Here is a 23,877-nt window from a genome sequence, read left to right as displayed (position 1 = left end):
CCTTCGCTACAGGACCTTAATGAAACAGATAGGTGTTACTCAATCCAACAATCTCACCATCATTTTACTGATAGCAGATTTTTACATAACGTGTTGAAATATTTGAAGGTGTTGCGCACAATTAATTAATTCATTAATTATGCTAGTGGCATCACAGTTGTAACAGGAGAGGAGCATTTATAGAGCAGATTTACAGAACAATATTTACAGAACAATAGCATTTCTATAGCATCTCCCAGACCACAGAGCTTCATGAAGAATTTTATAGCCGATGAAGTTAGAGTTCACTATTGTAATGCAGGAAACTGTAGGCCTGGGTAGTCAAATTTAGTTTTAAAAATCAATCACTTTCATTACAAATTCATTGTTATAAGTAACAAGGTCAAGGAAGCCATTTTAATTTCTTAACATTGGGCTTACAGCCTTTTCACATTCTATACTTTTTCTTTATTAATTATATATTGATTTTATATTAAAAGTCAGCCATGAAATGTAAAATTATTCAGTGATCAATTTTGATTATCTTATTAATGAGCGGCACTGTAGCACAGTGGTTAGCACTGTTGCCTCACAGCGCCAGGGACCCACGTTCGATTCTCTACTTGGGTTACTGTCTGTGTGGAGTCTGCACGTTCTCCCTGTGTCTGCGTGGGTTTCCTCCGGGTGCTCCGGTTTCCTCCCGCAAGTCCCGAAAGACGTGCTTGTTAGGTGAATTGGACATTCTGAATTCTCCCTCCGTGTACCCGAACAGGCGCCGAAGTGTAGCGATGTGGGGATTTTCACAGTAACTTCATTGCAGTGTTAATGTAAGCCTATTTGTGACACTAATAAAGATTATTATTATTATATTTTTTAAGATGGTGAAGAGCTGAGACCCATTAGTCAGACATAGCCAAGTTGAAGGTCAAATATTATTGGGTGACCTATAGATTGTCAGGGGGATATCTGGGGCACATTCAATTAATATTTTAAAGATATAATTATATTATATTGTCATTGTAAATATATTGCATGTCACATCATAATCTAAATCTTGTATATATTGCACATGCACCATTTAATCTACATTGAAAGTCACAAACTCCAAAGTGTTAATGCTACTAAATATACCTTGCCCCATTGGTTCTGTGAGCTTAGTGAAAATGTGTTGAGATAACCACTAACGTGATGATTGGGGGCTAGACTGACGGCATTAGAAAGTGTAATTCGCTGTTTATGGTAAATGATAGCATTGGATTCACAGGTGGCATTAAACGTGTGCCAAGCTGTCATGTTGACTCAGTTGTATAATTCCTGCCTCTGCGTCAGAATGTGTTGATTCAAATCTTGCTTACGTTGGACCGGGGGCCGGTTTAGCTCAGTTGGCTGGACGGCTGGGTTGTGACTTAGAGCGAGGTCAGCAGCGCGGGTTCAATTCCCGTACCGGCTGAGGTTATTCATGAAGGCCCCGTCTTCTCAACCTTGCCCCTCTCCTAAGGTGTGGCGACCCTCAGGTTAAATGCCCATCAGTCAGCTCTCCCCCTCAAAGTGGAGGTCAGCCTATGGTCATCTGGGATTAAGGTGACTTCACTTTACCACTGGACTGACACCACATTGCGGTACTAAGAGAGTGCTGCACCATCACAGCAAACCTTGTCAAACCCCACACCTCCCCTCCCCAACGCCCACACAGACACCCTCAGCCCGATCACACGTGCACAAAATACCAACATGGCACCTTGGCATCCTAGTAGTGCCCATGCCAGCTGGCAGTGCCATCAGCAAGATTTAAGTTGCAATATTCAAGGGAAACCTCAGTTCTTTTGGGAGTGAATCACTGCCTCTGGGTACAGTGGGTTCAAGTGTTGCCGAAGGAAGCATGACACTTTACATGTAAACATATGAATTAGAAGCATTTGGCCCCTCGAACCTATTCCAACATCCAATAATATCATGGCTGATCTGACTGTGGCCTCAACGTCACATTTGCACCTACGCACGATGACCTTTGACTCCCTTGTTAGTCGAATACATCTAAATTCTGCCTTTAAAATATTCAATGACTGTGCCTCGACCTCTAGAGAAGAGAATTCCCCAGCCTCATAACCCTCTGAAAGAAATATGTTTCCTCATCTCCATCGTAAGTATGTTTCCTCATCTCCATCTGGCGTAAATAGGCAACTGCTTATTTTTAAACTGTGTCCCTTAGTTCCAGTTCTAGAGGACAACATGGCTCAGTTTCCAATGATTGTTTGTTTAGCTGTATCTATTTAGCTGTCTCTATTGGCTTAGATTTTCCTCAAGGCAGAAGTTTTAAAATTAATACTCAGGATACGGGCTTTGCTAGGAAGGAGAGCATCTTTTGTCCATCATGAATTCTCCTGGGCCTGAATGTCCAGGATGGCACCCGTTATCCGGAGAAGCAACCCCCAACACCCCCAGTCTGAACGCATTATGGCAAGGTCCCCAGCCCCTCCCCCCACATCCCCCCTCAGCCCAATCACACACACACAAAATACCAACATGGCACCTTGGCATGCCAGCCTGGAACCCTGGCAGTGCCCATGCCAGCTGGCAGTGCCACCAGGGCACCTTGACAATGCCAGGCTGGCACCAAGGTTGCACTGACAGGGTACCCAGATGGCATCAGGGCACAACCCTGCCCAAAGGGCATGCAGCTGGGAGCCTGAGATCCCCTGGGAGACCCCACGAGTGGCATTCCATCTGGTCCCCATTTGTGCAGACCAGTGCTTAATGGCACTCACCCAGAAGTCTCCAAGCCAAAGTGGATGAATCCCGAAGCCTCAGGTACCGCGGGAATCTGCACATTAAAGTGAGGCTAACTGTCTCACTCTAATGTGCAGATTTGCCAAAAAGTGATCCTGCCCACAATGGGCGGGATTTACATTGCATTGTCTTGGGAGATCACGTTGGATCTCACGAGACGTGAGCCGGGTAGATCCCGGGAGCGGGGTCTCCCGGCTTTTATTGGCCACGCTTCACCACGGCGAGCTGCATTTCAGGCACAGCGTGCCCACTGGATCCCGCCCTGAATTCCAGGAACCGCGGTATTAGTAAGCACCAGGTATGTTATTCTCTAAGTCTGAATAAAGATTGTAGACTTCCAGTTAACACAAACACTTTATTCAAAGGGTTCGTTCTGTTTCCAGAGCTCAACTAGATGCAATACAGTCAAGAGGTATGACCAGTGAAGCTCAGGTAAGCTGCCTATGCTGAGCTGTCTCTGTCTGCTGCTGCTCACTAGCCCTGTGCTTCTGAAAGAGGCGGATCCTGCCTTGGGCTCGACCCTTTATACCCGTCTATGATGCTGCCCTCTAGTGATGCTGTGGCTGTTACATCTGTGCTGCAGTCCCTGGTGTTTGTGCAGATGTATGTACAGATGTACAGATCACTACACCCCCCCCCCCCTTTATTTGACATGTTTTCTAGACTGACTTCAAGAAAACTGTACAAAACAAATGGTGAGACTATGGAAATCTGCACACTGTGAAAATGATAAAAGTAATACAGAAACAATTAACTGTGTTATGAGTCCATCGTGAGAAATGTCCATATTCGCCTTGTGCGTGTGTTGAAGTGTCGTCACAAATCTAGCCAGTCGGGTGACTTACGGCTTCTGCTGGAGCGCCTTAACGGTGGTGGTGGTGGGGATGATGGTTTGATGTCATCAAGAGTACTGTCTGGCGTTGTGTAGTGAGGAACGTCCTGTGGACAAATGGACTCGGTCAAGTCCAGTGTGGGAAATACTGGCGTTGTAGGTCGAATCACTAACAGATCCTGGCGGTTACGGCGAAAAGGTACTCCCGCTGACGATTTGACAATGTAGGACCGCGGTGCCTCCTGCCTGATCACCGTGGCTGGCTCAGACCATCCGCCTTCTGGGTCCCTGATTCTGACGATGTTGCATATTGTCAGTGGCTTGAGTGGGATCACATGTTGATCGTCGTATTGTTTTTGTTTGGACCGTAGTGCCCGCATTTTGTCGAGGACCAGAGCGTTGTCGGGGTCTCGAAATTGTATCGCCGGTAGGGTTGTCCAGATGTCTCTGCCAAAGAGCATCTGCGCTGGCAACAGTCCTGAGCTCAATGGGGTTGCTCGGTAAATAACAGTGCTAGGTTGAACATAGAACATAGAACGATACAGCGCAGTACAGGCCCTTCGGCCCACGATGTTGCACCGAAACAAAAGCCATCTAACCTACACTATGCCATTATCATCCATATGTTTATCCAATAAAATTTTAAATGCCCTCAATGTTGGCCCTTGATGTCCGAGCGTGAATCTGTTGCCTTGCTAATGAGTTGTTTAACCATGTGGACACCTTTTTCCACTTTCCCATTTGACTGTGGGTAGTGTGGGCTGGATGATACATGCCGAAAGCTGTAGCTGTCTGAGAACTCTTTGCATTCCCAGCTCGCAAAGCAGGGACCATTATCTGACATCACCACACGCGGGATTCCATGTCGCGCGAATGTCTCCTGGCACGCCCTGATGACAGACGAAGACGTGAGATCAGGGAGTTTCAGTACCTCTGGATAGTTTGAGTAATAGTCCATGATCAGGACGTAATCACCCCTGTGGCATGAAATAGGTCAATGCCCACTTTTGTCCACGATGCCATTGTGAGTTTGTGTTGCTGCAGGTTCTTTACACTGTGCGGGTTGATGTCTTTGACAGGTGTCACATGTCATGACCATGTCCGTTATGTCTTGATTCATGCCGGGCCAGTACACAGCCTGTCGTGCTCGCCTTTTGCATTTCTCAATTCCAAGGTGGCCTTCATGAATCTTACGTAGCATCTTGGCGCGGAGAGTGGTCGGAATCACAATCTGCGCATTGCGTAGCAGAAGGCCGTCAACTTCAATCAGTTTTGACTTGACATTCTGAAAATGTGGACATTGTCTCCTTGTCCAACCGTGCTGGAGTAGGTGCAGCACTCTCCGTAAGGTTGCGTCTTTCTGCGTCTCCTGTCGGATTAGGCAAAGTTTCTCATCCGAAGCAGGCAAATTCTCCATGCATAACTGTGTTTGGGCCTCGATTTCTCTGACGGGGGCTGGTGGTGCGCTGTCAGTGCCAATTGATCGGGACAGTGCGTCGGCAATGGCAAGGTCTCTTCCCGGGGTGTGTACTAGGGTGAAATCATACCTTCGCGGCTTCATCATGATGCGCTGCAGACGAGGTGTCATGTCAAGTCATGTCTTGTCTATGATATGGACCAACGGCCTGTGGTCGGTTTCCACTATGAATGTGGGCAGGCCGTACACGTAGTCGTGGAACTTCAGAATCCCAGTGAGGAGTCCGAAACATTCTTTCTCGATTTGTGCATATCTGCACTCAGTTGCGGTCATGGCCCTGGACGCGTATGCCACCGGGACCCAGTCAGACTGGTCGTCCTATTGGAGGAGAACGGCGCCAGTCCCGTCCTGGCTGACGTCAGTGGAGATCTTGGTAGGTCTGGTTGCGTCAAATAAAGCAAGGGTCGGTGCCCTCGTTAGTTGCTGTTTGAGATCCGCCCATTCATTCTGGTGACATTGTGTCCACTCAAACGCAGTGGTCTTTCGTAGGAGATTGCGTAAAGCTACCACCGTGCGGACAGGATTGGGATGAATCTGCCGAGGAAGTTGACGAAGCCCAGAAATTGTAGCACCGCCTTCTTGCCGTGTGGCGTCTTCATGGTCCATATCGCAGCGATTTTCACCTCATCAGGGCTGACACCCTGAGAGGATATAGTATCACCCCAAAAGGTGACAGACTCCTTCGCAAATGTGCATTTTGCCTGGTTCAGTTTCAAACCGTATTTATGAATCCTCTGAAACATCTTCTTCAGACGACAGAGATGTTCTTCTTCAGTGGTGGACCATACGATGATGTCATCCACATAGACTCTGACACCCTCGATGCCCTTGGTCATTTGCTCCATTATCCTGTGGAAGATCTCTGATGCAGAGATAATGCCGAAGGCCATGCGATTGAAGCAGAAACGTCTGAATGGTACGTTGAACGTACACTGTAATCTGCTCGAGTCATCGAGCTGTATCTGCCAAAACCCCTGCGAGGCGTCGGGTTTGGTGAAAATACGAGCATTTGCCATCTCAGATGTGATCTCTTCACGCTTGGGGATGGGGTAGTGTTCCCGGTGAATGTTCTGGTTCAGGTCCCTCGGGTCTATACATATGCGAAGATCTCCAGAAGGTTTCTTAACACATACGATGGAGCGAACCCAGTCAGTCGGCTGTGTGACTCGCGATATGACGCCTTGTGACTGCAGTCTGTTGAGTTCCGCTTTCAACTTCTCCTGCAGTGGAGTTGGAACCCTCCTGGGTGGCTGGATGATGGGTTTGGCGTCTGTTTTCAGCATGATTTTGTATTTGCAGGGTAAGGTGCACAAGCCTTTAAATACGGCGGGGTATTCTTGTAGCATGCTGTGGATTTTAGCTTCCAGGTTTGATGGATCCTGGGTGTGCATGTAAATGCGTTGTACCAGCTGCAGGTCTTTGCAGGCGTGAGCGCCTAACAGTGATGATTTATTGTTGTCTACAATCTCGAATTGTAGCTGCTTGCATATCGTCTTGTTGTCCACCCGGAGATGGCACGATCCCTTTGAGGCGATCTGATTGCTGTTGTAGTCCTTCAACCGACATGCAGCGGGTATTATTTCATGGTCTCCTGGAATCGAATGGAGATCCTCATTAGTGAGGACGTTTGCTGAGGCCCCAGTGTCAAGCTTGAAGACTAATGGAAAGTCGTTGACTTGCACAGTCGCAGTCCACTCACTGCTGGAATCAATGCTGTCGACCGGGTGAGGTGTGGCGATTGTTGTGTCATGTTCCTCAATTGTCTTGATCGTGTCCACGACAAGCGAGTTGTCGCAAGCGAGGTTGTCCTCGTCCGAGGAATACTCACCATTGGTTTTTTTGTGCTCCGTTGAGTCTATGCTTTTTACGTTGAAGTTCATGTATTTCTGTCCTATTGTCTTCATTTACGATGCAGCTCTGCACTGTGAGGCAAAGTGGTTGTATTTGCCACACTTTAAACATTGTTTTCCAGAAGCTGGACATTGCCCTTTTAAGTGGGCGTGTCCGCAGAGGGGACACATCATAACGCTGTCCCTCCACGCTTGCGCATGTGCAGTAGGCCTTTCTTCTGTGTCAAATCTTTAGGGAGAACTGCGCATGCATGTGGCCTGCACCCAGGTTCGCGCGCACGGGATTGCCGCTACAGGAGCACCTTCTGGAAGCCTGAGCCACCATTTTGACGGGCTCGACCTCGTGATGAAGGCCTTGGTCCCGGTAAGTAAATTCCTCATATTCTTCTTTACTTTTTTCATGAGTAGAGCATCTTTGCATGGCCGTTTCTAGGGTTAGGTCTTTTCGTTATAATAAAGATTTTCTGAGTCCCGCATCAGATATGCCATTGACTATCTGGTCTCTGATGAGGGAGTCACGGAGGTTTTCAAAGTTGCAGGATTGAGCTAGTAATTTTAAATCAGTTACAAAACTGCTGAAAGATTCTCCCGGTTGTTGCAAACGCCTGGTGAACTTGAATCTTTCAAATATCTCATTGACTTCAGATTGCCAGTCGGTTTCAAATTTTTTGATGATTATTTCCAGCTTGCCCTTGTCCTCCCCTTCCAGGGAGATAAAGGAATTATATATTTCTAATACCTGTGGCCCTGCAAGGGATAAGAGCAAGGCTATCTTCCTGTCATCAGACGCTGAGGTCAGACCCTTAGCTTCTAGATATATTTTGAACTGTTGTATGCGAAGTTTCCAATTGGAATGCATATTACCCGTGGTCTTGAGCAGGCGGGGAGGTTGGATTGGGTCCATCGTGTCGATTGGTATCTGAAGATTCCGAATGCTGCGAGGCCTTCCTTGGTCGAATGTCTGGTTTAAGTTCTCTTCTCTTGCTGGTGTCTAGCTAGCTTGCTGAAATCACATCTGGTACCATATGTTATTCTCTAAATCTGAATAAAGATTGTAGACTTCCAGTTAACACAAATACTTTATTCAGAGGGTTCATTCTGTTTCCAGAGCTCAACTAGATGCAATACAGTCAAGAGGTATCACCAGTGAAACTAAGGTAAACTGCCTATGCTGAGCTGTCTCTGTGTGCTGCTGCTTACTAGCCCTGTGCTTCTAAAAGAGGTGGATCCTCCCTTGGGTTGGACCCTTTATACCCGTCTCTGATGCTGCCCTCTAGTGATGCTGTGGCTGTCACATCTGTGCTGTAGTCCCTGGTGTATGTGCAGATGTACAGATCACTACACCAGGGTCCTGGGAAGGGGAGGGTACGGGATGCAAGGAGGCGGGGAGGAACACGATGGTGGTGGTGGGCGGGGGGGTGGGGGGGGGAACCTTGCTGTCGTGGAGTAGACCGAGGGGTGAGGAGGGAGGACTGGAGGCTGGAGGGGAGGATATTGCCAGTCTGAAGGGGCCTTACAATTAAGACATTACTCCCCCCCCCCCCCCCCAATCAGCCCCCTTCCCGTCCGAGGTCGAGGGTGAGAACGTTTTCTGTTTCCCATTCTCAGTCATCAGTCACCCGCCAGCCTAAAAATTGAGGCTGAATGGGAAAAGGCCATTCAGTTCTCACTTAAGGGGAACGGACGTGCTTCCCTTCCGATGCCCTGTCCGACTCACCTTAAAATCACATCCGGGTTGGGGCAGGCGGGATCCCAGAGGGAACCGCGCCCATGCTATGTTAAGCTGCCCCGCCACCGCCTCAGAACCCCATAAAATTCTGACGCTAGAGAATTAGAAATAAGAGCTGGAGTGGGGCATTTAGTCCTTCTAACCTGCTCCACCATTCACCAAGGTGGCCGCCCTTGCCTGTACTTTCCTGCTTGATCCCCGTAACCCTTTATTTCCCTGTCAACCTCTTTCTTAAGTTCACTCGATAATTGAACATCCAGAGCTCTCTGGGGTAGAGGATTCTAATGATTGACAGCCATTTGAATAAAGAAATGTATTTTCGTCAGTCTTTTAAAAAATCCATTCATCCCATGAATAAGTATGGTTCCAGATGACTGACTCCTTAATGTAAGGCTGTGACCCTCATGTTCTGGATTCCTGAGCCAAGGGGAACATTTTCTCAGAATCTACCCTGTCTAACCACTTAAGAATTACATATGTTTCAGTGAGATCAGTAGAAATTTGACCTGAAAAAAAAACCCAAAATTTAAAAATGCAACTTTAAAAGGACGCTGTTTGGCCAAGTTTTGTTTTAAATTTTATTTACATACCCATGACATAATTCACTTTGTGGCCATGTAAAAATTGATACACATTCCTCATTAAAATGTATTATTTTTGTCAGACTAAAAGGATGGGTAGCTGTTACTCTTCCTCTGGCCTTTATCGCCCCCATATGGACATCCTCTGAACTTCAGCTTATTCTGGAATTTACTCGTTGAAGAGCAACAGAAAGCGAAAGGCAACAGACACCCGCCTGAAGGCCTCGTCAATCCCAATTTAGAATAAAAGAGAACTCATGATTAAGCGCCAGTGGTGTTTGCACAGAACCAGTCAAAATCCACCTGAAATACCAATGATCTATTGTCAAAGCCTCCAGAAGAGGCTTTGGGTTTGGTTTGGCACAGGGCTAAATCGCTGGCTTTGAAAGCAGACCAAGGCAGGCCGGCAGCATGGTTCAATTCCCGTACCAGCCTCCCCGAACACCACAGCCAATCACAGGCAAGAGCATACACAGTACAAAACAGGGAACACAACACTTTCTGAGCATTCCAGCAGGAGACAGCTCAGGGCACAGAGCTCATAGCAAGCCACTCAGACATCCACCATGTGCTGAGTACCACTACAAGATAGTATTAGGAATAGGTCCACAGATTCTAGGGTTATGATCGAACCTCAGTAACCAGTTTACCACTGTAAATAAATGTTAGCAATAAAACTGAGTTGTACCATTCGCAACCGTGTTGGTTTGTCTGTGTAGCAGAGTACCCAACACATCACAGCCCTTATTTCCTATGAGTCATTGCCACCATTGTTTTTAGTCATGCTACACAATCAATTTCACATAAACATTGGCCTTTTGCATTATAGTGATCCGGCAAGGCTGGCTCCATAGAGATTGGGGCGACATCTTAAAGGGCACCCTGATCTGAACTGAAGATTAACTCTCCCCAGCCCCACAGAGGTATCGCCAGCAATCTCCACGGCATGCAGGGGGCGTGCAGGGGGGTGGGGGGAATCCCTTTGGCTGAATCACATCTTCAAATAGTTGTTGTAAACCTCGCCAATGTTTGAATATTCAGTGAAGGAGGATCATGCGGCTGGGTAATTACATTGAAATGTATTCAAATACATTAAAATGAGGTTCTCGACCTTTGTGGGCATGAACCCCATGCATCACCGGTGAGGGCCATGGAAAATCGGGAATCTCTATCTGTCCAGATTTTCCATCCGTGTGGCGATACCGCACACAGATAACACGGGTTCAAAGTCACACCCAATTGGTGTTTACTAACAACAGTTACGTCTAATTTGCAAATTCTGCAATTTGTACCTTCTCTGTGTCCATTGGCAGGCTTTCTAAGCAGAACAGTCACAAGAACACTCCGCGGAATCCCTTGCCATCACAGCTTATGTTGAATTTACATTGTCGATAACCACTTTGCGCAATTTAGTAAATATTGGCAGGCAGTGTCGTAAAACGACAGTGGTCTGAGGGAAATTTCACAGGATCATCGGCAATGCATCAGGAACGGTACATGTAGTGAGTGTAGTTTGTGGAACCTGGTTAGGGTTCCCTAAGGTTGGGATAAGGTTGGGGCGGAATTCTCCCGAAACGGCACGATGTCCGCCGACTGGCGCCCAAATCGGCGCCAATCAGACGGGCATCGCGCCGCCCCAAAGGTGCGCGCATCTTTGGGGGCCGAGCCCCAACCTTAAGGGGCTAGGCCGACGCCGGAGGAATTTCCGCCCCGCCAGCTGGCGGAAACGCCCTTTGTTGCCCCGCCAGCTGGCGCGGAAATGACATCCCCGGGCGGCGCATGCGCGGGAGCATCAGCGGCCGCTGACAGTTTCCCACGCATGCGCAGTGGAGGGAGTCTCTTCCACCTCCACCATGGTGGAGACCGTGGCGGAGGCGGAAGGGAAAGAGCGCCCCCACGGCACAGGCCCGCCCGCGGATCGGTGGGCCCCGATCGCGGCCAGGCCACCGTGGGGACACCCCCCGGGGCCAGATTGCCCCGCGCCCCCCCCCCCAGGACCCCGGAGCCCGCCCACGCCGCCTTGTCCCGCCGGTAAGGTAGGTGGTTTAATCCACGCCAGCGGGCCAGGCAATTTATCGGCGGGACTTCGGCCCATCCGGGCCGGAGAATCGAGCGGGGGGGCCCGCCAATTGGCGCGGCCCGATTCCCGCCCCCGCCGAATATCCGGTACCGGAGACTTCGGCAACCGGCGGGGGCGGGATTCACGGCAGCCCCCGGCGATTCTCCAACACGGCGGGGGGTCGGAGAATGATACCCATAGTTCTAAAAGATCATAGCAATCAACCTCTATCAATTAATCTGCAACAGATCGCTATGATTGGTCAGCAAATCCATTATCGTTACATCATGTGACTGCCAGGATGGTAGAAAGAAACTTTAAAGGATCTTGGATAATAATAATCTTTACTAATGTCACAAGTAGGCTTACATCAACAATGCAATGAAGTTACTGTGAAAATCCCCTGGTTGCCACACTCCGGTACCAGTTTGTTCAGCAATTCCTATCTGCAGTTGATTTTTCACAATGCATCTTGTTTCTGGTGGATAGAACTTTCTCACTGACTGGCGAATACCCATTGAAAGCTGTAAGAAGTAGCAAGGCGGGCAGCACGGTGGTGCAGTGGTTAGCACTGCTGCCTCACACGCCGAGGACCCGGGTTCGATCCTAGCCCCAGGTCACTGTCCGTGTGGAGTTTGCACATTCTCCCCGTGTCTGCAACAACCCAAAGGTATGCAGGATAGGTTGATTGGCCACGCTAAATTGCCCCTTATTTGGACATTTTTTATAAAAGAATTAGCAAAGGAATGTGCCTGGAGTTCTGAAAGAATAGGGTGAAATCTGCGCTTGAGATGGCCCTTCTTGATGCCTCTAATTCAGAAAGGGAGTCATTCTGACCACCAAGGATCACCTCCAAATGTGCTTGTCTTATCTTTACAGTAGCATTGAGTCATAATGGTGTGGTCACTGAAATCACTGGCTGCACAGATGGTAATGGCATTCAGAGGTAAATTCAGCAAAGTCCCTGCCATTAGTGTCTCCTAAATCACAATTGTTTTATAATCATTTGTCCGTGACATCATAGTTATCATAGAATTTACAGTGCAGAAGGAGGCCATTCGGCCCATCGAGTCTGCACCGGCTCTTGGAAAGAGCACCCTACCCAAGGTCAACACCTCCACCCTATCCCCATGACCCAGTAACCCCACCCAACACTAAGGGCAATTTTGAACACTAAGGGCAATTTATCATGGCCAATCCACCTAACCTGCACATCTTTGAACTGTGGGAGGAAACCGGAGCACCCGGAGGAAACCCACGCACACACGGGGAGGATGTGCAGACTCCGCACAGACAGTGACCCAAGCCGGAATCGAACCTGGGACCCTGGAGCTGTGAAGCAATTGTGCTATCCACAATGCTACCGTGCTGCCCAGTTACTGTGAGAGTTACTGGCAAGGAAGACCATTTATACTCACTTCCCCTGTTGTGAGGGGCCTATTTGGACATTTCAGAGGGTAGTTTAGCACCTGATTTATGCCACAGAAATATCTGGACAGCTCACTCAAAAAACATAGCCCTCCGCTCAAAATCCAGAGCGGCAACAGGTGAGAATGTTGGGAGTCAGCCATGTCTGGGATGATATTATCCCTGACTGCAGACAATTGTAGGAAAGCAGTAAGTGTGTTTATATTTGCTCAGAGTAGGTATTGCAAGCCCCAGGAGATCCACTCCCATTAAACCATTATCCATTTAACTTCTCTCACTTCACAATGAAATCAAATTGCAATCTCCAGTCAGAAAACTGGAGACCAAATTACAATCTTGAGGAAATCTCTCCTAGCTTTGACCTTTTGCTTCAAGATAATGTCAGAGATCAGATTATAACAGAAAGAAACAGATTGATAATGCTAACATGAGATTTGGGACTAATTAACCAGGCTGCTATTTAAACCATACATAAGTCAATCTGCTGAGACTTGCTAAGTAAATTCCGTCTGGTTTCAGCGCATATGTAGTAGATAAAGCAACAACGACTAGAACCCAATTCATGCAGGACAGAAATGGCATTGTTTCCACTCCTCTTCTACCTGTTTTCAGGTAAGTTCTTGTCAAAAACACTTCTTGTCCATCTCTGAACTCTGAATGAGCTTGTGTGTATTTTGAAAAAACAATTGAATGTCTTTTGAAAGGTTCAACTAATTTCATCCCAATTTATTGAACAACCATAACAATGCAGAGTACAGAATGTGTTGGTCATTGCTATGGGATGGTTTTTATCAGTCGTGTGTAAGTGCCATTTTGAGGGAAAAGTACAAACAAGAGGATTTGTTTTGAGCCAAAATGTATTTGACGGCATAGGACAAATTTTTAAATAAACCAGTGCATCCCAATGAATAGATAATTGCAATGATAAGCACGGTACAAATTGTTCTAAATAATTGTCATCTATAATTCTATTATGCATTTCCAATTCTACTCTGGAAGAAGTCAAATTGAAACAGGGTATGGCAAAGGTTTTATTTTTAACCATTTGCATTCGCGGGGCTTTGCGAAGTTCAGATAATGAACACATTTGGAATGCAGCAACTTTTGTGTCTCTATGTTGATAAGGAATTGGTTCAATAATTGCAACAATAAAAAGCAACAAATAATTGAACCTATGGGTTGCCCAGGAGTCATTCCACTGCTAGAACGCAGTTCTTTATTTCATATGAAGGAATATTGTTATTTGTACGATAATTGCCGTATTTCCAATAATCACGTCCTACTATAATGTGCAGACTTTGAAACTGATGCTTAGTCACTTAAACAGTTTTTCATTTATCTTTTTCTCTCTCTTACTCTTCTGAACCTTGGTCATTTGCCCAAGTTTTTCAATATAGATAAGCTCCACGCTGCTGATGATAGACTCTTTTAGTAATGTGTTTATATTGTTGAAATATAGTTGGATCACGGGCAGAATTATATATCCTGTCTCATAACAGTTTGGAGAGTGAACCTTCAGACATCAGTTAAAATTCCTTACTCCTGCCATTCTCAATATTTAAATATCTCCAGCGATATGTTTTTATAAATTTTCACCCCTTTCAATTCATCTGCAACTTTCTATCCCTCTGCAAGAATCTTTCTTACCTCTCACTGTTTTATTAGTTCTACTTATTGGTTCTCTTACTCCTCCATGCTGCATTCTTCCTGTATGGAATGGTGAATCCCAGGCTCTGTGTGTTCCAAATCATTCCTTGTGTGAATTAACTTTTAAAGAATGACGCAAACAAGGAGACTCTGAAAATAAATTTATGAAGTATTTAAAGCAAAGAAACAATCCATTCGATCCAACAGATCTGAGTTGCAGTTTATTCCACAGAACCTCCTCCCATTCTTCTTCACCCAATCGCATCAACATAGCCACAGACTAGAATCCGCAGAACCCCTACAGTGCAAAAGGAAGCTGTTCAGCCCATTCAAGTCTGCACCGACCCTCTGAAAGAACACCCTGCCTAGATCCACTCCCCCACCCTACCCCTGTAACCCCACCTAACCTGCACATCTTGGATTGTGGGAGGAAACCGGAGCACCCGGAGGAAACCCACGCAGACACGGGAGAATGTGCAAACTCCACACGGACAGTGACCCGGGGCCGATATTGAACCCGGGTCCCTGGCGCTATGAGGCAGCTGTGCTAACCACTGTGCCGCCGTGCTGTCCTGAATACACTCTATAATGTACAACTTATCCTTCTATTTTATTCTTCCTTTTCTGCTGATCAAACTGCCCATTAATTGAAATTATGTTATTTACCTTGGTAACTGCACATTTGAATTGATGCCTAAAGTTGCAGTTCTTCAAACTGTTGTGGAAACACAAACTATAACTATAATTTTTTTTGTCCCAAATGGATTTTGTTAGCACAAAGCTTCTCTCATTTCAGATTGGAAAGTCACAAGCACTCTTCTGATAATTGGGGAGATGATGACATAGTGGAAATGTCACTGAGCTGGTAATCCAGGTGCCCGGGCTAACGCTCTGAAATACATGGGTTCAAATCTCACGACAGCAGCAGCTAGAAATTAATTTCAATTAATAAGTGGGTTGAGACAGGGTGTTCTTTCAGAGGGCGGGTGCCGACTCGATGGGCTGAATGGCCTCCTTCTGCACTGGAGGAATTCTATGTTCTAAATCAGGATTGGAAAGCTAGTCTCCTAAACAGCAGCCTTGAAGATACCGCCAATTGTTCTAAAGACCCATCTGGTTCACTAGTGTCCTGTAAAGGGAGGGGGGGGACGGTTACAATCTGCTTGTCCTTACCCTATTCTGGCTACATGTGACTCCAGACCTACAGGAATGTGGTTGACTCTTAACTGTCCTCTGAAATCTTCAGTTCGAGGGCAATTAGAGATGGACAGCAAACATTGGCTTTGCTGGATACAGCCTCACTCCATTAAAAATGAAGGGGGGGGGGGAAACTCTGTGCCCCAAAGTGCATGTAGTTAGACATTTGAGGCTTAAATCTCTTCTTGCATTCGTGTCTGATAGATATCGTGGGGCATTTAAAAGTAACAGAATTCCCCACTCAGATGTCCCTCCCCAGTAAAAACAGTCGTTCAAAGGTTAATGCTAAAAGGAAAACGGACATAGGTTTAAGAAAATCTTGATGTTCCGTGTTAACTCTCTCCATGTGGAGAATACTGCATAGTCCTCAAGCTCATGACCGAAGCATTAATTAGCTAGTAGAAAATCGCTACAGTGATCATTTGCACAGTAAATGCGCTTTGGCAAATAGCTCTTTAGAGACATATTTACTTTGGAAATCAGGCCCTTAACGCACATCCATTAACAGGCCAGGGCGGTCGGGAATAAGTGCTGAAAATTGATTTCGAATGAAGTGGGCCTCAAATGAGAATCTTAAACAAGGGTTATGTCATAACCATCAAATGATATCACGAATATCATGGTGAATGGGTCTGGTGGGATCACTTGAAGATCTGAAAGCAAAAATTGGTATTGCAGTAAAAAATATAATCCCCCACTTATTAGTAGGCGGAGGCATGACATACTCTCTGGGGCCGTGCATTACGGTTTAAGACAGGATAATCTTTATAGACCACTATCTGTTCATGGTTGGAACAGGAAGAATCTTGTTCGAACAGGTTATCCAATTAGTCCCACATACTCCCCTGCTCTTTCGTCAAATCGCTCCACATTTTTCTCTTTTGAGTACTTATCCAGTTCCTTTTTGGAAAGCTACCACAAAGGCCTGCTTTGATCTCTCAAAGCATATCCCAGGTTACAACAACTTGTTACTTTCAAAAATACTTTCTTCGTCTTCTCCCTTTTCTTTTATCAATTATCTTAAATCAGTTCCCTTATCTAACTGACTCTCCTGCCAGCGGAAATACTTTTTCTCCCTATTTACTCGATCAAAACCCCTCACAATATTGAACACGTCTATTAGATCCCCTCATTAACCTTCTCTGCGCACATTCGCAGCTTCTCTAGTCTCTCTCTACATAATTGCAGTTCCTCGGGCCTGATGCCATTGTAATAAATCTCTTGCGTACCCTCTTCAAGGTCTTTCACATCTTTTCTAAAACTTGTGCCCCGAACTGGACACAGTACTCCAGTTGAGACCAAGCCAGATATTTTTTTAAAGATTTGATCTTGTATACTATGTCCCCACCTATAAAGCCAAACATCCTGGGCTGGATTCACCGTTCCTGAGACTAAGTGCGGAGAATCTGTGGCGTTTTACCTCAATAGAATCGGCAGCCTTGTCATATATGTCCTTCGAAGGTCTCGCTGCTCCTTCACCCTGTGTAAAATTGTACCATTCAGTTTATATTGCCTCACCTCATTCTTCCTTTCAAAATCCATGACCATACTTCTTTGCGTTGGTTTCATATAAGGACATAAAGACATAAGAACTAAGAGCAGGAGTAGGCCATCTGGCCCCTCGAGCCTGCTCCACCATTCAATGAGATCATGGCTGATCTTTTGTGGACTCAGCTCCACTTTCCGGCCCGAACACCATAACCCTTAATCCCTTTATTCTTCAAAAAACTATCTATCTTTATCTTAAAAACACTTAATGAAGGAGCCTCTACTGCTTCACTGGGCAAGGAATTCCATAGATTCACAACCCTTTGGGTGAAGAGGTTCCTCTTAAACTCAGTCCTAAATCTACTTCCCTTATTTTGAGGCTATGCCCCCTAGTTCTGCTTTCACCCGCCAGTGGAAACAACCTGCCCGCATCTATCCTATCTATTCCCTTCATAATTTTATATGTTTCTATAAGATCCCCCCTCATCCTTCTAAATTCCAACAAGCACAGTCCCAGTCTACTCAACCTCTCCTCATAATCCAACCCCTTCAGCTCTGGGATTAACCTAGTGAATCTCCTCTGCACACCATCCAGTGCCAGTACGTCCTTTGTCAAGTAAGGAGACCAAAACTGAACACAATACTCCAGGTGTGGCCTTACTAACACCTTATACAATTGCAGCATAACCTCCCAAGTCTTAAACTCCACCCCTCTAGCAATGAAGGACAACATTCCATCCGCCTTCTTAATCACCTGTTGCACCTGTAAACCAACATTTTGTGACTCATGCACTAGAACACCCAGGTCTCTCTGCACAGCAGTATGTTTTAATATTTTATAATTTAAATAATAATCCCTTTGGCTGTTATTCCTACCAAAATGGATAACCTCACATTTGTCAACATTATATTCCATCTGCCAGACCCTAGCCCATTCACTTAACCTATCCAAATCCCTCTGCAGACTTCAAGTATCCTCTGCACTTTTTGCTTTACCACTCATCTTAGTGTCGTCTGCAAAATTGGACACATTGCCCTTGGTCCCCAACTCCAAATCACCTATGTAAATTGTGAACAATTGTGGGCCCAACACTGATCTCTGAGAGACACCACTAGCTACTGATTGCCAACCAGAGAAACACCCATTAATCCCCACTCTTTGCTTTCTATTAATTAACCAATCCTCTATCCATGCTACTACTTTCCCCTTAATGCCATGCATCTTTATTTTACGCAGCAACCTTTTGTGTAGCACCTTGTCAAAGGCTTTCTGGAAATCCAGATATACTACATCCATTGGCTTCCCGTTATCTGCCGCACTGGTGATGTCATCAAAAAATTCCACTAAATTAGTTAGGCACGACCTGCCCTTTATGAACCCATGCTGCGTCTGCCTAATGGGACAATTTCCATCCAGATGCCTCGCTATTTCTTCCTTGATGATAGATTCCAGCATCTTCCCTACTACCGAAGTTAAGCTCACTGGCCTATAATTACCCGTTTTCTGCCTACCTCCTTTTATAAACAGTGGTGTCACATTTGCTAATTTCCAATCCGCCGGGACCACCCCAGAGTCTAGTGAATTTTGGTAAATTATCACTAGTGCATTTGCAATTTCCCTAGCCACCTCTTTTAGCACTCTGGGATGCATTCCACCAGGGCCAGGAGACTTGTCTTCCTTTAGCCCCATTAGCTTGCCCATCACTACCTCCTTAGTGATAACAATCCTCTCAAGGTCCTCACCTGTCATAGCCTCATTTCTATCATAGAACATAGAACATTACAGTGCAGTACAGGCCCTTCGGCCCTCGATGTTGCGCCGACCTGTGAAACCACTCTAAAGCCCATCTACACTATAGAACATAGAACATGATCAGTCACTGGCATATTATTTGTGTCTTCCACTGTGAAGACTGACCCAAAAAACCTGTTCAGTTCCTCAGCCGTTTTCTCATCTCCCATGATTAAATCTCCCTTCTCATCCTCTAAAGGACCAATATTTACCTTAGCCACTCTTTTTTGTTTTATATATTTGTAGAAACTTTTACTATCTGTTTTTATATTCTGAGTAAGTTTACTCTCATAATCTATCTTACTCTTCTTTATAGCTTTTTTAGTAGCTTTCTGTTGCCCCCTAAAGATTTCCCAGTCCTCTAGTCTTCCACTAATCTTTGCCACTTTGTATGCTTTTTCCTTCAATTTGATACTCTCCCTTATTTCCTTAGATATCCAATGTTGATTTTCCCTCTTTCTACCGTCCTTCCTTTTTGTTGGTATAAACCTTTGCTGAGCACTGTGAAAAATCGCTTGGAAGGTTCTCCACTGTTCCTCAACTGTTTCGCCATAAAGTCTTTGCTCCCAGTCTACCTCTTCTCTCATCCCATTGTATTCTCCTTTGTTTAAGCACAAAACACTTGTGTTTGATTTTACCTTCTCAACCTCCATCTGTATTTTAAATTCCAACATGTTGTGATCGCTCCTTCCAAGAGGATCCCTAACTATGAGATCATGAACAATCCTGTCTCATTACACAGGACCAGATCTAGGACCACTTGTTCACTTGTAGGTTCCATTACATACTGTTTTAGGAAACTATCGCGGATACATTCTATAAACTCCTCCTCAAGGCTGCCTTGACTGACCTGGTTAAACCAATCGACATGTAGATTAAAATCCCCCATGATAACTGCTATACCATTTCTACATGCATCCGTTATTTCTTTGTTTATTGCCTGCCCCACCATAATGTTACTATTTGCCCCACCATAATGTTACTATTTCACCTGTCACAGTTTAACCTGTCATGTGGCTGCCTATTCCTTCAGTTTGTCTACATCCACCCGAAGTCTGCTTCTATATTCCATGCTGTTAACTATGTTTCTGAGGTTTGCGTCATCTGCATACTTTGAAATTATGTCCTCTTGTACCCAAGGTGAGGTCATTAATATAAACCCAAAGAGCAGCAGATCTAAAACAGCCTCCTCGGGAAAACCACTGTAGACCTCCCTCCGCTCTGGGAATAGCCATTCACAATGACTCTCTGCCATCTCTCACTTGGCAAATGGACTTTGTTTGGCTCATACAGACTTATTAGTGGTTGGGACAGGAAGAACTTGACAGATCAGTGCCTTTCAATGTTTGAAACAGAAGGTGCTCAGTATGGTTGGGACAGGAGGAAACTATTGGTTGGTATCTATTGGTGGCTGGGACAAGAGGAACTCCATAGGCTGATGAATGTCAGGGATTTTGCAAGAGGAATTCTGTTGGACAGCAATTCAGCTTGAAAACAGTGCATAACTTGTTGAATTGCATTGCCCATTACTATGTGCTATTTGGGCGGCACGGTGGCACAGTGGTTAGCACTGCTGCCTGACAGCAGCAGGGATCCGGGTTCAATTCCTTGGTGACTGTCTGTGTGGATTTTGCACCTTCTCCCCGTGTCTGCATGGGTTTCCTCCGGGTGCTCCGGTTTCCCCTCGCAGTCCAAAGGTGCGCAGGTTAGGTGGATTGGCCACGATAAATTGCCCCTCTCTGTCCAAGGCTGTGTACGTTAGGTGGGGTTGTGGGGATAGAGTGGGGAAGTGGGTCGAGGTAGGGTGCTCTTAGGGGGTCAGTACAGATTCGATGGGCCGAATGGCCTTCTTCTGTGCTGGAGGAAGTCTATGGTTCTAAACTTTCAGTTCCATTCAAGCCAAACTGGTGACACTTGTACAGAAGAAATTCTGAGTCAATTTCCTGAGTGCAAAAATTAATCAACTTCCACAATTATTTGTGCTCCTAATTAGATATTTTGAAATGTAATTTTAGGTCATAGATCAGTTACAATCTGCATGGGGGAATTAGACACCAAAATAACCAAGTTAAGAAATTACCATCAAAATTTCACTTTTTGTAACTTTTACTGTCACACAATCAGAATGAACATAAATTAAACATGAATTAACAGGTGAATGATGCTTCAAATAAAAAAGTAAATTTCACCTAAAATAGTTGATGCAACAATGATACGTCTTTCACAATCACAAGCATTCCTCTACTCATTCAGGGTGCGCATTCCAGATCACAACAACTTGCTGCATGAAATTAATTCCCCTCATCTGCCCCCTGCTTCTTTTGCTGATCAACTTGGCACGTTCTGTTATTTTCAGGAAGTTTTGCTTATACGGCACCCTCTCAGAATTCAACATTACATCAACTAATGGAGAAATTACAGACAAACTACAACAAAGCAGTTCGACCGGTTAAAGACTGGACACAGCCCACAACCATTTACATTGACTTCATCCTTCATGCTGTCCTGGAAGTGGTAAGTGTTCACCTTGAGAGAAAACAATTCTCAAGACGCATGTATATGTATGCCTCGTGACATGTTTTTCTTATTTAATTGTCATAACATTGTCAAGATATCCATATTAAATATCATGGTGCAATCACACACACACACTGATGGACAGGTAGATGGACCAATCAGCACACACATAACACCACAGCCAATCACCAGCGAGAGCACACGCACTATAAAACAGGGAACACCACAGTTCCCGCTCATTCTACCAGGAGATAGCTCAGAGCACAGAGCTGACAGCGTGCCACTCAGACATAGTCCATGTGCTGAGTGCCTCACTAAGATAGTGCTAGGGCTGGGTCCACAGGTTAGCTGGTGAAGTACGAACCACAGCCAGAAGTTAACAGTTATTATTGTACAGAATAGTAAAACAGAGTTGTACCATCTACAACCGTGTTGGCTCGTTTGTGTATCGGAACACCCAACACGACAAACATGACAACACAATCAGATTTTACAGCTGGAAAGATCCTGCTTGTAGTTGTTTTGTGTACGATGAAACTGTGTGGGCTAGATTCTCCGCTGGCGGGATTCTCCGTCACGCCGACAGCCCACCCACGCCCGGGGATCTCCCGACAGCGTGGGGCTGCCCACAATGGGAAACCCCATTGGCTGGCAGGCAGGACGGAGGATGCTGCTGCCGGCGGGATGCAGAATCCTGCCACATACGTGTAGAATCCTCACATTACAGCCTTGGGATTTACATAGAACATGTTGCGCCGAGCTTTGTCCGAAACCAAGATCAAGCTATCCCACTCCCTGTCATTCTGGTGTCCCAAAGAACTTTACAGCCGTTCTTGAATTCGTAACGGAGGAAATGGAGCAACTAATTTGGGGCCCACAAGCAGAAATATTTACCAGATAATCCGATAGATGGTGACTCCAACAATAGAACACTCCCTCAGCATTACAATAGAGAGCAGGGGGAGATGGTGACATTATGGTAATGTTATTGGGCTGGTAATTCAGAGGCCCAGGCTAATATTCTGATCAAATCCGACCATAGAAGCTGGTGAAGTTTAAATGCAAATTGATTGATTAATTAAGCTTGTCTCATAAATTATTATAAAAGCTCAGGGAGGCCCGAGAAGGTGAATTAAACAACATCTAATTCGTAAATATAAAGTAAAGGCCGCATCGTGGCTTACAGCTCACAGGTCTCAGTTGAGACTACCGGAAGTGACGGGTGAGCTTACGAGCAGGGGAGATCGTATTCTAAGAGTTCCATGGGAAGATTGATTGATGTGTACCCATGGGTCTCATGCGGCTGATTGTATCCTTCCCCCCTCCCCTAAGTCTGAAGGTTAGGTTTCCCTGCAATGGGTTGTTGAGGGGGTCTCCTTCGTCATTTTGCCCATGGTTGTGCTTCCATTAGCTGCAGGGCCAGGTCAGGGGTGTATATCGTGTCGGGAGGTGTAGAACGACAAAGGGGCCCTGCTGGGGGCCCATCTCCGATTGTTACATCCTCTGAGAATACTGAGGATTCAGTGTCCATATGTGGGAAGCGTTTCCTGACTAAAGGAGGGCAGAGAGGGTGGTCGAGGCACAGATTCATCCATTGTGGCTTCCTCCGAGGGTGGGGCGGGGGGTGCGATCCCTGCCCTTGAGGTGGTCCATGAGCTTCCACATGGTCCACTCTCTAGTCCCGCCTGTATAATCCCGTTTTCTCCACTATAGTCCCTGGGACCCACTGGGAGCCATCCCCGAAACTCCGACCGTGAACAATGTCCCTTAATTTGAAATCTTTGACATGCGTTCAGTGATCACGGTCCCTCTTCTGGAGATCCTGCTTCATTTCTACCTTCCCACCAAGAATAGGGAACATTAAACCCAGGTGGATCCGGAGGCACTGGCCCATCAACAATTCTGCCGGAGTTACTCCGGTTGGGATGTTCAGCATCATTTGGGAGTTGAATAAAAACCGTGCCAACTTTGATACAAGGGAACCCATGTTCTGTTTCCGGATACCTTGTTTGAACGTTTTGGCGGCCCGCTCAGGCAAAGCATTTGAGGATGGATGGTACGGAGCACCTCTGGAATCCCATGAGTCCTGAATGATTGGCGTAATCTTTCCATTTGTTATCGGCCTTTCCATCCGGCCGTTGGGAGGACACTAACCCAATGGCGTACGGGAAGAGAGTACATGTGATGACGAGTGGTCTCGATGGATGGTAGTGCGACAATAGCTTAGATGACACCAACTTCCGTTTCACTCTGGCGAGGTAGCTAGGTTCGGGATGAACTTCCCATAATAATTTATGAGCCCCCAAAACAACCAAAAAATAGCTTGTTGAAAACACACAGGGCTGGCTTCTCCGCCGGTGGGATGCTCCTTTCTGCCGGCAGCTCGGGGGTTTCCCGACGGCGCGGGGCTGCCCCACAATGGGAAATCCCATTGACCAGCCGGCGAGACGGACAATCCCAACGGCATGCTGAACCAGAAATCTGCTGCAGCGGGACGGAAAAACCCACCCATTG

At 46.1% G+C, this 23,877-nt stretch overlaps 1 protein-coding gene across 1 annotated transcript in view; it reads left to right on the top strand.

Annotated features, from left to right (window-relative positions):
* Positions 1-13,297: 13,297 nt before the first annotated feature.
* LOC140398731 (5-hydroxytryptamine receptor 3B-like) overlaps positions 13,298-23,877 on the top strand; it is a 33,446-nt gene continuing 22,866 nt past the window's right edge. Inside the window, exons 1-2 of the mRNA XM_072487746.1 lie at positions 13,298-13,334; positions 21,203-21,360. Of these exons, the coding sequence (XP_072343847.1) occupies positions 13,298-13,334; positions 21,203-21,360 (195 nt within the window). The remainder of the gene's footprint in view (positions 13,335-21,202; positions 21,361-23,877) is intronic.

Source organism: Scyliorhinus torazame, chromosome 21, assembly GCF_047496885.1.
Source record: "Scyliorhinus torazame isolate Kashiwa2021f chromosome 21, sScyTor2.1, whole genome shotgun sequence".
Taxonomy (NCBI): domain Eukaryota; kingdom Metazoa; phylum Chordata; class Chondrichthyes; order Carcharhiniformes; family Scyliorhinidae; genus Scyliorhinus; species Scyliorhinus torazame.
Note: the sequence above shows the minus strand (reverse complement) of the source record. Positions and strands in the feature narration are given on the sequence as shown.